The sequence below is a fragment of the Ailuropoda melanoleuca genome, chromosome 16 (assembly GCF_002007445.2).
Source record: "Ailuropoda melanoleuca isolate Jingjing chromosome 16, ASM200744v2, whole genome shotgun sequence".
NCBI classification, from domain to species: Eukaryota; Metazoa; Chordata; class Mammalia; order Carnivora; family Ursidae; genus Ailuropoda; species Ailuropoda melanoleuca.
The window spans coordinates 76,514,606-76,528,615 of record NC_048233.1 but is presented as its reverse complement, the minus strand read 5'-3'; the positions used below and the strand labels follow the sequence as shown (position 1 = coordinate 76,528,615).

Here is a 14,010-nt window from a genome sequence, read left to right as displayed (position 1 = left end):
GCTTATTTTCTAAATTTAACTTCTTCATGATTAATATTATAACTTGGAAGCAACATTCCTTTCAATCCTATGTACTAAGGAATATGAACAGAATTATATACTTAAATATCTTGAGGATACAAAAATAAGATATATAATTCAAGTATTAATATCAGTTGTCTTTGTATGGGAGGAGTGAACCAAGTGTTTATGTCCCATTTTTAATTTCTCTCACTGAGATATGCAATAAGCACTATTAATTCTGAAAAAAAAAACAATAATGTGAGAGAAAAGCATGTGAAAATTGTCCACCAATGGAAATAAAGGTACATAGAACATAAACCCATGGTTTCAACAAAGACATTTTATACCCAAAAGCTACACATCTGTTTTCCTAACAATTTATGAAAATCTTAGAAATCTATCTTAACCATTGTAGTATTTACATCTTAAATGCAATGTTTCATCATACACAAGTTCATTAAACCTGAGGAGAAACTCATTACAAATAAATAATCCTTCCTTGGATGGAGCAACTCTTCATTGAAAAGAGGTGAACATTTCTCTTCGGCCTCATTTTCTTCTTCTGGTCCACAGCTTTTTCATGGCATTTTTCATCTCTCCATTNAATTAAACCTGAGGAGAAAATCATTACAAATAAATAATCCTTCCTTGGATGGAGCAACTCTTCATTGAAAAGAGGTGACACATTTCTCTTCGGCCTCATTTTCTTCTTCTGGTCCACAGCTTTTTCATGGCATTTTTCATCTCTCCATTTCTCAGAGTATAGATTAGAGGGTTTAACATAGGGGTGATAACTGTGTAAAACACAGTCAAGAATTTATCAACGGGTAAGGTGGAAGGAGGTCTCACATACATAAAAATGCAGGGAACAAAGAAGAGGACCACCACTGTAATGTGGGAGCCACAGGTGGATAAGGCTTTGCACCTCCCTTCCTGACTATGCGTCTTCAGGGAGTGCAGAATGACTCCATAGGAAATGAGTAAGACTGTAAAGATGACCACACAGATTGTGCCATCATTGGCAACCACAGTGAGGCCAATAACGTAGGTGTCAGTGCAGGCAAGTTTTAATAATGGGTACATGTCACAGATGAAGTGGTCAATGATGTTGGGACCACAGAAGGGAAGGTTGTAAACAAAGAGAAGCTTAACTACAGCATGCAAAAAACCTCCAAAACAAGCTAACATCAGCAACAGGACACACACCCGTTGATTCATGATCGTCAAATAATGCAAGGGTTTGCAGATGGCCACATAGCGGTCATAGGCCATGACCACCAGAAGTAAAATCTCAGCACCACCAAATAAGTGCCCTATAAAGAGCTGGGACATGCAAGCTTGGAAGGAAATGGTTTTCTTCTCATAGAGTAAGTCTATAATCATATTTGGAGTAACTGTAGTTGAATACACAGCATCCATAAATGATAAGTAACCAAGGAAGAAGTACATAGGGGCATCCAGGGTTGGGCTGACCACCACAGTCACCACAATGAGTAGGTTGCCCACCATTGTCACGATGTAGATGATCAAGAACACAACAAATAATATTTTCTGACCGTGGAGGCTCTGGGTGAGCCCCGAGAGGACAAACTCAGTCACATTGTTCCTGAGTTCCATATGTTCTTTTGCCTGTTCTTATTTCACAGTTCAAGACAAAATTAGTATAAATATAATGATTACTGTTGACTTCCTGAACTCTTAACACAATTTGTTTTTTCTTTCAACAAATAGACATTACAGTTTATGTTCCAGTACTTTCAGAAATCACAAGAATACAAGGCTGATTAAAGCATTCTCTCCAACCTCAGAAGTCTTGCAGAGTAAGGCAGAGATATGTCATTAAAGATATCCTGGGAAAAGGACATATTAATAAATAAATGAGGTGCCACAACCAGCTTTCCAACTGAAAGCTAGTAAAATTATACATATAGTGAATTCTTCTTATAAAAATTTTTAAATGGATTAAGGTTAATGAAAACCTAAAACAAGATTTATATTTACTTCCCAGTTAATGAAAGAGATGACTTTCTAACTTCTAGAATCCTCTTAACTAATAAATGAAATTGATCTATTTTACAATATCAAAAACATCTCAAAGACTTTAAAAAGATGCCATGACATCAATAGATAAAATTAGATGGGGGGAAAGATTTACACTTCAGAGGATATACACAGAGTGAATATCAAAATAGACACAGAGCTCTAAGAAAACAAAATACAGAAGACAAAGAAACCAATGGCAAGTGGGTAAATCATATAAAGAAGCATTTATAGGAATAGCCAACACACACATGCTGTGATGCTGAAACTCACCTGTGAACAGAATCATAGGAACTGAAGCAAGAGCTTGATTATGACAGTGTGACCTTGGATTCTTCAAAATCACTCATTCAAGTTTGTGGATGCTACACCATCCTCTAAACTTTCACAGATTAGCAAACAATGCTCAGAGAACATATCAGTTGCAACCATCTGTAGCATTAGGAGTATCTGCCCAATAAAATATCCCTAAACCTGAAATTAGTTTCTAAAACACTGATGTTAGAGAAAGTATGTTTATTCTATATCTTTAGATATGAAATAGCCAAAAAGAGTATTACAGAACTGAGCTAATTCCCATATATTCTAGTAACCATAAAGAACCCCTCTTATGGCTGATTATCAGATTCACACAGGAGAACTTTTAAAAGACTGTGAATTCCAACATCACCAACATGTAAAATATGAAGTCTATTTTGGAATCTTACATCTAATTACACTTCCTGGGTTACCTGCATACTGAAACACAATTCAGTCCAGGGTTGCTGTCACTTCTCCCTTCTCTTTTGAGCACTGATGCCATCTCTGTGCACACAGACCAAGAAAACACATGCACCATCACCGGACCTTGAACTGTCTCCATGTGAACAATGCTTTCCATGCTGGCAGTAGGTCTTATTCATTTCCATCTTTCAGAAAAAGGTCACCGCTTAAATTGCTGGGATTTTCAAAATGAATACAAAGGCCCCATAATCTCAACAAGTCTGAATGTGAACAAAGAGACTCAAAATCTTCATTGTTGGCATAATTTGCCCTGGTAATGAAAAAATGTTAAACCAACATCTTGAGATTAAAAGAAGAGAAAAAAAAACTTTACAAGAGAGAAAATTGTGAATTGTTAAATAAAGATTGTGTGGTTTGTTTTTCATGCAAATATAAGTAAAATGGTGAAATAGCCTTTATGACAGTCAATTCTCAATCACTTATACTGGTCTAACTTCACAAAGCATAGTTAAACATTGGATTCCCTGAATGATGGAGAATAATTTCACACAGATACTTCACTATGGTCTGAATCCATCATTTGATACCTGAAAAAGCCAGTCATATGAGCACGGATCCAAATATTCTCTGAGGTCAAGACAAAGGTCTGTAAACACTTTATCTGCATATGAACCACAACAAGCCCTGTTGAGACATTCCGTTGGTGCTTCTCCAAGAATGATTCTTCTCTAATTAAATTCATTGGGACCTTCATCATAATTTTGAGGGTAGACCTGCCTCTCCAGAGATCCCACCAGGATAATCACCATGTACAACAGGACTTGAGGAAACATGTCCTCTGGGGGTTGGAGGGGAAGGACGAAGAATCCCCAAAGAACAACTTGAGATTGAATCACCAAAAGAGAAATGTCCAGTATGGACAGAAATAAAATATGTAAAAACTCTCTTCTTTCAAGCATGACTTTCAAATTAGGCAAAGCTATTTTAGTTAGCTATGTCTTTTCACATGGACACCTGAAATGACTTCCAGAACATCATGAAAGCAAATTTCATACAACCCATTTAAATGTTGTAACAAATGTAGATAAAGCAAGCTTCTTCCCTAAGGGAAAGAGTCTTGAGTTTGTCACATAGGAGCACACAGGCAAGTTGATAGAACCTGTGTTAGTATGGGAGTGGGGAGGGTGAAAACACTGTGGGAGGATTCCACTTATCTCAGAGTGCTCAGAGAACATTCATCAGAATAGACACTACATTTGGCCAGAAAACAAGTTGCAATGCATTTCAAAGGACTTCAATCATACAGAACATATATAATGGAATTCAATCCAAACATAACAGTGTTTCCCAATCATTTAAAGAAGTGTGTAGAATGAAATTTGTAGCTTTAACTGCAAATATTAGGAAAAAAGAGATATTATAAGAAGTAAACTAACATTCCATCTCAAGAAGTTGAAAACAGAAAAACAAAATAAACCCACAGGACACTGTAGAAAGGAAGTAAGTAACAGACAGAAATCACTGAAATTAAATTTTATTGAAAAATGGAGACAATACCTAAATCTAGGAATTGGTTCTTTGAAGGATTCATAAAATTAATGTTCCTAGCAAAATGGATGAAGAAAAACTAAGAGAAAGAACAAAGGATCAGAATCAAGACTGAAGAGGGTGCCATCAATGTATTCTACACACCTGAAAAAGATAATAAAAGAATATCACCAATGAATTTATGACAGTACACTTGCCCATTTAGAAAGTGGAGCTCTGCTAGGAAAGACACAGCTTTCTGAACAGACACAGAAAAATCACTGAAACCTGGAATTACCTAATAGCTTTAAGTAAATAAAACAGTTAGCATTCTTCTCTCGAAACGAAATTCTACACCCATATAACTTTATCAATGATACTTTCTAACAATTAATCAAAATGTAATACCAATCATACATAAGCAGCTCAAGGAGGAGGGGAACTTAAAATACTCCCTGACTCATTTTATGCACCCAGCATTACAAATAAACCAGAATGAAACAAGAACATCACAAGAACAATAATCAAGACAATCTCTCATGTTAGCAGAGACATAAAATTTTAAACACAACATTAGTTTCTCTTAGATGTTTTCCTTGGGGATTTTTTCTTTATCCTTATTGTTATGGTTTATTAGGCAGGTTTGGAAGAGTGCTCAGTGTAGGGCTAATTATGTCCCACTACTGAGGCAAGATCTTCCTAAGTCCTCAGCCAGTGTCCTGCCCTGTGAACCAGAACCTGCCCAGGTTGTCCACCTGGGAGAAGGGGCACTGTGCCTGGCCCATGGAGTACTAGGCATTCCTCTCTAATGCATCCAGGTAAATCTCCATCCAGCCTCAAGTAGTTTCCTCAAATGCACATATACACACTGATCCCTACTCTGATGAGCAATCCAGGAGGATCCTTGCAGCTCTCCAGCATTGATTCTCTCTTTCTCTCTCTCTCATTGTCTCTCACATAGTCCCACTCATTCTCTCTCATGCTCTCTCTCAAGTTCTCTCTCCTATTCTGTCTCTCTTATTCTCTCTCCTCTTCCCCCCTCCCTCTCTCTCCCCATTCCCCCCCCTTTCTCCTCTAACCTTTCCCTTCCTCCTCACTTCTTCCCTCCCACTCTTCCTCCCTTCCTCCTCTCTGTCTGTCTCCTTGCCTGTCTGTCTCTTTCTGACTAGGCAACTCTAGCCTCTCTAGAATATCACCCTCTGAATTCTAGCTCCCTTGGTGCCTTGCTGTAAGACTCTCAGTTCCATATTCTCAACTCAGGGGGTCTGCCAGGATTTCCTAGACATCCCTGTCTGTGCCACAGCATGAAAACTTTTAAATGCAAAGCTGGGACAATCCTAGGACTTACCTTGTTTGTTACTCATCTCTCAGTGGTTACTGTCAACTCTTTCTGATGTCTAGTCTTGAAAACCAGTATTTCATATATTTTTCTGGTTTGTTTGATGTTTTAGGCAGAAGGGTAAATCTAGACCCTGTTGCCCCTTCTTTTCAGAATGAACCTTCCCAGTACAATGATATTTAGATATTTTTAAATTTATCTATATGGCATGAAAATAGATCAAAGAAAAAAATGATTGCATTTTTAGGTTCCTAAACATAGTTAATTCTATCTCACTTTCTAAAAATGTTGTAAGAATTCATAGTGCCAGGCTAGATAATATTTAATTAACTCATGCTTCCCTGGATGCCACTAGCTGAAAAGAAAAAAAGGAGTGTCCAGAAAACTGGGCCCCTTTTAGGGTTTCTGTACTGAAAACAGCCAAATCCTCATTGTGGCTCAATGCTCTCATCCAGATAGTAAATGATTGACTTAGGAGAAACTTTTACCTTTGGAAGTCACACACTCCAGGCACTCCCTGACTGAACGTCCATAAGGAGCACAGCTTGCTCTATTCACAGGATACTCCCAATGCCACTGTCTTGATTATTACAGCTTCACATTCCTTCTTGTCTTTCTTATTCTCTTGTCATGTTGATAACATTCACAATAAAAATGGAGACAGAGTCTGGCTCAGGACCTTTCACCACTGAAACGTCTGGTCCCAGGTCTTCTCCTTTCTCCTACTAAGGTGTCTGGAGTAATCTTTTCATTCGTTGCCTCAAGGTTTGCTGGCCAAACCCAAAAAACTGTACTGTTATATTATGATCATAGATGGATTTTTCCTAATATATAATAAAAGTGTAAGCCTTAAATCCAAAATCAGTATCATGCTGAAAAGAAATGTTAATACCTTACTTATTCCAGGGTGATATAAAAAGCAGAATTTTCCTCCTCTTTATGTGATGCTTTATGTCATAACAAATACAACATACATGGAGAAGAGTAATGTTCAATGCTACCTATGACCCCTGCCCCCCCAACCCCAGGACTGGTAATGAAGAAAAGGCATGAATCCTAGCCAAAAAACAGAATCAGAAGTACCTTGGTGGCTCAGTTGGTAAGGTGTCCAACTCCTGATTTCACCTCAGATCATGATCTCAAGGTCATGGGATCAAGCAATGCCTTAGGCTCTGTGCTCAATGTGGAGTCTGCTTGGGATTCTCTCTCTCCTTCTCCCTCTGCCCCTCTCCACACTTGCCATAAATAAATAAATAAATAAATAAATAAATAAGCTTTAAGACAAAAAAGGCAAAATTATAGGATGAATTCTCACAACTGTCAGCATAATGTGTCTGCTTCCACTGTGGGAGGTGAGGATAGGGGGTCATTCTGAATGCTTGCAGGGCTCCTCTCTCTTCTCTGGCCAACATCTCTGCCAGAAGTGCTAGCATTCACAACATGCATGATACACACAACCTGCTTGTCCTGTTATTTTACTGTGTTCAGGAGGACATTTGACTCTTTGGGGGCAAACGACAGTTGAAACTAGAAGAAGATAAAACCTGGGCTGTCCAAATTTGAAAAACCGTTGACCCTTGACAAACTTCTCATTCAGATTTTGAAATAAACAGGGCTGCATAAGTTTGAAATTATGCCAAACCTAACATGTTTTTAAATTTAAAAAATTGTAAATAAGATACAACGCCAAGCACAGTAAAAAAAAAAAAGAAGAAGAAGAAGAAGAATCAACAGATACTAATTACTCAATTTATGCAAATAATGTTAAGAACCTGAATGAAATGGACAATTATCTAAGGGAATATAATTCACCTAAACTAACAATGGCAGAGAAAGAAATTTTAATGGATCGATGTCTTTGAGAGAAATCAATAAAGTGGATGAAAAACTAACCATCAAGGAAACACCAACCTGGGGCGCCTGGGTGGCACAGCGGTTAAGCATCTGCCTTCGGCTCAGGGCGTGATCCCGGCGTTATGGGATCGAGCCCCACATCAGGCTCCTCCGCTATGAGCCTGCTTCTTCCTCTTCCACTCCCCTGCTGTGTTCCCTCTCTCGCTGGCTGTCTCTATCTCTGTCGAATAAATAAATAAAATCTTTAAAAAAAAAAAAAAAGGAAACACCAACCTGAGAGGCCTTTCTGGGAGAATTCCACCAAAGAAGCAGCTTAGAGGTGTGATTAATAACACAGGCTAGAGTCTGGGAGTTGATTTTGGCATTGACACTCTCTCGGGGTGGTGGCCATGGGGAATTTACTTAACCTTCCGTGAACCTCCATCTGTACAACCATAAAATGGATCCAATTATAGTATCAACCTCATCGTGTCTATGAGGAACAAATGAATACACACACATAACATGTTACAAAAATTAAAAATAAATTATAAACAATTAATGCTAGGTGTAATTTTCCTCACAAACTTTCAAAAAAATATCACCCCAATGCTACTTAAACTGTTTATGAAAATGCATTATTCTAAAAGGTCAGATTCCTAATTTTATCCATAAGGCATTCATTCATTATTTACCATGCCCAGCACTAACATAAATGCTATGGATCCAGCAATGAATGAACTTACATCCTAGTGGGAGAACAGGTAATGAAACAAAATCTTAAAAGCAAAATGGATAGCACGTTACCTAGTCAAAAGTGTTACCATAGGTATGAAAGAAAACAGTAAGTCTAACAGAGAGGTGAGAAGTGGCTGGGGGTAAGGATTGTTAAAGGGTGGTCTCATAAGGCTCCATTTATAAACTAATATCAAAACCTAGAAAATATTGCACAAACACAGAACCTATAGACTATTTTAATTTATGAAAATCAATGCAGAAATGCTATAATAATTCCCTACAATAAAATCCTGCAATGTAGATAATCACATTAATATATTTAAGGAAAAAGTAGGGTAAACATCTCAATAACTGCTGGAAAAACAACACCATTCTTGACTTTTTGAAATATCACCAAATTACAAGCTGAGGGAAATTTCACCAACCCCACCATTATATTTGATATTATACTGGGTGTAACAGCTGCTGCAACTCAACAAGAGAAAGGAATGAGAGGAGTTAGAATTTGGAAAGCAAGAAATGTGGAAGTCCATGAACATGATGTACTATGTACCTAACAAACCAAACAGAGAAAAAGAAAGCAGTTCCTAAAATTTGAAGACAAACCAACAGCTGAGTATAACTTATGTAAAATTGGTGACATAGCAACATGACAAATGGATAACTTAAGTGAATTTAAAACACGATTATCTCATTGTAAATCTCTACTGGAATATATCCTAAAGGCATGAAGAACCACAAGGAAATCTTAAGCTGTGTTGAGTAGAAGTCATATTTTAGTAGTAATATTATTACTGTTACTTTAAAATTATATAGGCATACTGTAGGATGAAACAAATAAGTACTACTGAATTAGATTCATGAACTAACATTTGGCATACTGGAAATCAAATAAGTTAAATAAAAACTGTGAGTTAAAAATATCAATATGAAAAAGAATCAATATGAAAAGTCACATTTTATGTTTATTTCTAGCCCTACCCACTGAAAAGGTCTAGAACCAAGAAAATCTAGTGCCAATATGACATGTTCAGGTTATGAAACCATTCATAATTAAAGGGAATCGGGGCTCTTGAGAAAAATGCTTAATTCCAGGCCCAGTGCAGAGGTTGTAAAAAATGAGGCTTGGACATCTTGTAGTGTCAGAAAGCAAGGAAATTCTTAAACACTAAAATAGCCTTGTCAAAAGGACAGAGGACACATTTGAAGGGGTTCTCACTAGACTAAGCTGAGTCGTTGTGCAGCAAGAAGGATGAATGAGTACAGTAAATTAAAATATATCCAATAGATGAGATACTAAACACATTGGTTACTGCTAGAAACTACCTGGGCACCAAATAATTACTCTGAAATCTGCTAAATAAAGTGAAAGAATTAAGAATGCATCTTGTCTTTCCTGTATGCACTTTCTTTCAGGGAAAGAGATAAAATAAAAGCAAACTCCCTTTTTAAAGAAGAATGCTGGCTAATAAAAGGAGAAATATTAGAATTACAATATCACCATTTGAAAACTAATCAGGATATAATAGATGTAAGCAACATAACCAGTGGTTACTCATATTGGGTTAAGGTTAATAGAGACCTTTATCATAGAGAAATAAGGCTGACACAGTCTGAACCTACAATTCAAACTTAGCATCAATATGTACCTTCTGCTGTGATGAAATAGGAAGTACTCATCACCTATGAAAAACTCTTGCTACAAAAAAACTAAACTTGAATCCATTCAAGCCTTTAGTTCTAGCTACACACATCAGAAGTATCCAGAAGTGAGGAACAATTTAAACAACACTATATTTTAGACTGAACCAATTTCAAACATTTGCATATCCTAGAAGACAAGTCGCCTGGTATCTTGAACAAAGCAATAGTTTAAAAATGGCCATTAAATGAACCATTTTAGGATTAAAAAAAAAGAGATTTAAGTCATTCAAATAGATTAAAATGAGAGAGATGAATATTACAAAATAAAATGACCTAAGAAAACACCAAACAAATGCAATGTTTAGATTTTTTTAATATGGTGATGCAAACTACAAACTGTAAAGAGACCACTTTGAGAAAATGAGATCAATAATTCTGTTAAATATACACAGTTTACACATCAAATAAAAGACAAAGATTGTTCATATTGGGTAAGAAAGCAAGACACCACAGTATGCTTGCTGTCTACAAAAAGAAAAAATGATTTTAAATGTAAAGACATATCTATGCCAAAGTGAAAGGATGGACAACAATATACCATGCAAACCCTGATCAAAACTAAACTGGAGTAAATATATTGATAAAGCAGACTAAAGAAAGCTAAATATTAGCAGGACTAAAGGGCACCGTCACATAATGATAAAGGTGTCAACAGAGAATCGGGAAGGAGATAGATGGCAATGAAAAGCACTATTAACCAACTTGTCTTTCATGACAAAACAACATAATACACTTTCTCTCCAAATACATATGTAATATGCACCATTCAGAGGATAAACCATATCAAGCCCAAAAAAAAATTTTTTTAAAAAAACAAGAATTCTTAAAAATTATCATCATGCTTCGTCTCCCCTTCTGATTCCCCCCTTCATTTTTCCCTTCCTTCTCCTAATGTCCTCCATGCTATTCCTTATGTTCCACATATAAGTGAAACCATATAATTTTCTTCCTCTGCTTGACTTATGTCACTTAGCATAATCCCCTCCAATTACATCCATGTTGATGCAAATGGTGAGTATTCATCCTTTCTGATGGCTGAGTCATATTCCATTGTATATACGAACCACAACTTCTTTATCCATTCATCTGTTGAAGGGCATCTCAGCTCCTTCCACAGTTTGGCTATTGTGGACATTGCTGCTATGAACATTGGGATGCATGTGGCCCTTCTTTTCACTACATCTGTATCTTTGAGAAATACCCAGTAGTGCAATTGCTGGGTCATAGGGCAGCTCTATTTTTAACTTTTTGAGGAACTGCAACACTATTTTCCAGAGTGGCTGCAACAGCTTGCATTCCCACAAACAGCATAAGAGGGATCCCCTTTCTCCACATCCTCTCCAATACTTGTTTCTTGCCCTCTCGATTTTTGCCATTCTAACTGGTGTAAGGTGATATCTTAATGTGGTTTTGATTTGAACTTCCCTGATGGCTAATGATGTTGAACATTTTTTCATGTGTCTGCTAGCCATTCATATGTCTTCTTTGGAGAAGTGTCTGTTCATGTCTTCTGCCCATTTTTTAACTTGATTGTTTTTTGGTTGTTGAGTTTGAGAAGTTCTTTAAAGATCTTGGATACCAGCCCTTTATCATAGTGTCATTTTGGGAGGGGCGTGGGAGTTGGGTTAGCACAGTGATCGGTATTAAGGAGGGCACGTATTGCATGGAGCACTGAGTGTTATATGCAAATGATGAATCATAGAACACTACATCAAAAACTAATGATATACTGTATGNTGAATCATGGAACACTACATCAAAAACTAATGATATACTGTATGGTGACTAACATAACATAATAAAATAAAATTTAAAAAATTAAAAAGAAAAGGAAAATCTTAAAAAATTAAATAAATAAAAAATAAATTAAAAAAAGAATTTTCATCATGCATCCCATATTCCTTAGCAAAAAGAAATTAAACTCAAATCAGTACCAAAAAATTCTATAATATCTCCTGAATATTTGGAAATTAAATGACCAAAAAAATACATAGCTATTATCAGGTGAACACAGAACCTTCCCTAAGATAAATTATGTTCTGGACCATTAAAAATACTTTAAAATAAATAAATAAACAAACAAATAAAAAATAAAACTTTAGTAAATGCAAAAGTATTCAAGTCTTACAGAGGATATTTTTAGATATTAATAGAATTGAACTAAAAGCAAAAACAGAAAACTATCAGGAAAAATATCAAATATTTAGAAATTGAGCAGATAAATAACTCAAGGGCCAAAAAAGAAGTCACTGGTAAAATTGAAAACATATTTTAAATTAACTAAAACATGAAAGTAAAGCATAAAATTACAAATATCAGAAATGAAAAAGGGACATAATATAGTCTACGGACTTTAGAAGAATAATAAGGAAATAGAGATGTTTATAAATGTGACAACATAAAGACTTGAAAATATTCTGCATACTATAAAACATCAAAAACAAATCACGAGCTGGAAAAATAGTAATTATACATAAATGGTAAAAGGGATCATTTCTTTGGAGTATTATTAAATCATAATAATCACTATGGAAAAGAACAGTCATCCACTAAAACAGGTGAAAGTCATTAATAGGAAGTTCACACACAAAAAAAAGAATAGAAATCATTTAAAAAAAAGAAATCATTTTAAGTGTGAATAGATGCTCATATTCAACAATATTTATTGAATTTCAATTAAACAAATGAAACACAATTTCCTTTAACTATTTGTTCTCAAACCCATAAACGTTTGTCAAGCACTGAGTGTTGAGAATGTGCACAAACAGGTATTTTCTAGACTGAGAGAAGTAGTATAGTTTAGTACAACCTCATGGATGGTATTTGGGCAATAACTACGAACATCAACATTTAAATACCTGTACAATTTGATCCAACAATTCTACTTCTAAACACTCATACTTACAAAATTTCAAAAGGACTTTATTGTAGTTATTGGTTACAAAAAAATAAAACTGGGGGAAACATGAAAAGGACTGGAAACATGAATTTTGCTGTATTTTCATAAAGATTTTATTGAATTTCAATTAAACAAATGAAACACAATTTCCTTTAACTATTTGTTCTCAAACCCATAAACGTTTGTCAAGCACTGAGTGTTGAGAATGTGCACAAACAGGTATTTTCTAGACTGAGAGAAGTAGTATAGTTTAGTACAACCTCATGGATGGTATTTGGGCAATAACTACGAACATCAACATTTAAATACCTGTACAATTTGATCCAAGAATTCTACTTCTAAACACTCATACTTACAAAATTTCAAAAGGACTTTACAAAAAAATAAAACTGGGGGAAACATGAAAAGGACTGGAAACATGAATTTTGCTGTATTTTCATAAAGATTTAACCACTTTGAGGAAGCTGAGAATGAGTTACATCTATATAGACACATATGGAAAGATCTTCAGAAGCCTGAGTAGTAAATTCAAAAGTTATTCATGGAGACAAAAATACACATATATTTTATTAACTTGAACACTCTTAGAAACAATAACAGTCTTTTTTTGGAAGAAACAATAACAATCTAGTACAATAAGTACATATGGAAGGATAGGGATGATGGGAGGGCTGGGTAACGGTTTATTCTACAATATTACTAACTTCGTATGGATTCCATTTTTAATATTTATTACAACCTAATATACTTTCATTTTTTTAATTTAAAAAGTAAAATACACTAAGAATTTCATATATAATGCAAACAAAATAGAATAAAGATGATAATCTAATAACATTCAGTATATTAACTAGCGCAATAAAAAGAACAAAGGTGAAACACAGGAATCTAAAGGGCTAGTATCCTAAATATATAAAGAACTTATAAACCTCAACACCCAAAAAACAAATAATCCAGTTTTAAAATGGACAGTGTACACGAATGAACATTCCTCCAAAAAGATACACAGATCGCCAACATGAAAAGATGTTCAGAAATGCAAGTCAAAACTACAACGAGATATCATACCTCTCAGAATGCCTAAAATCAACAACACAAGAAACAGATGATGGCGAGGATATAGAGAAATAGGAACACTCATGTACTGTTGCTGGGAATGCAAACTGCTGCAGCCATCTGGGAAAGAGTATGGAGGTCCCTCAAA

The 14,010-nt window shown here is 35.5% G+C and overlaps 1 protein-coding gene across 1 annotated transcript; it reads right to left on the bottom strand.

Annotated features, from left to right (window-relative positions):
• Positions 1-702: 702 nt before the first annotated feature.
• Positions 703-1,626, bottom strand: LOC109488721 (olfactory receptor 4A15). Its single transcript, XM_034646065.1, has one exon. The coding sequence runs from the start codon at positions 1,618-1,620 to the stop codon at positions 703-705; it is 918 nt and encodes a 305-aa protein (XP_034501956.1). The 5' UTR covers positions 1,621-1,626.
• Positions 1,627-14,010: the final 12,384 nt, after the last annotated feature.

What these genes read in the sequence shown, in the direction of transcription:
- LOC109488721 (XM_034646065.1), bottom strand. Translation starts at nt 1,620, where the DNA reads ATGGAACTCAGGAACAATGTGACTGAGTTTGTCCTCTCGGGGCTCACC.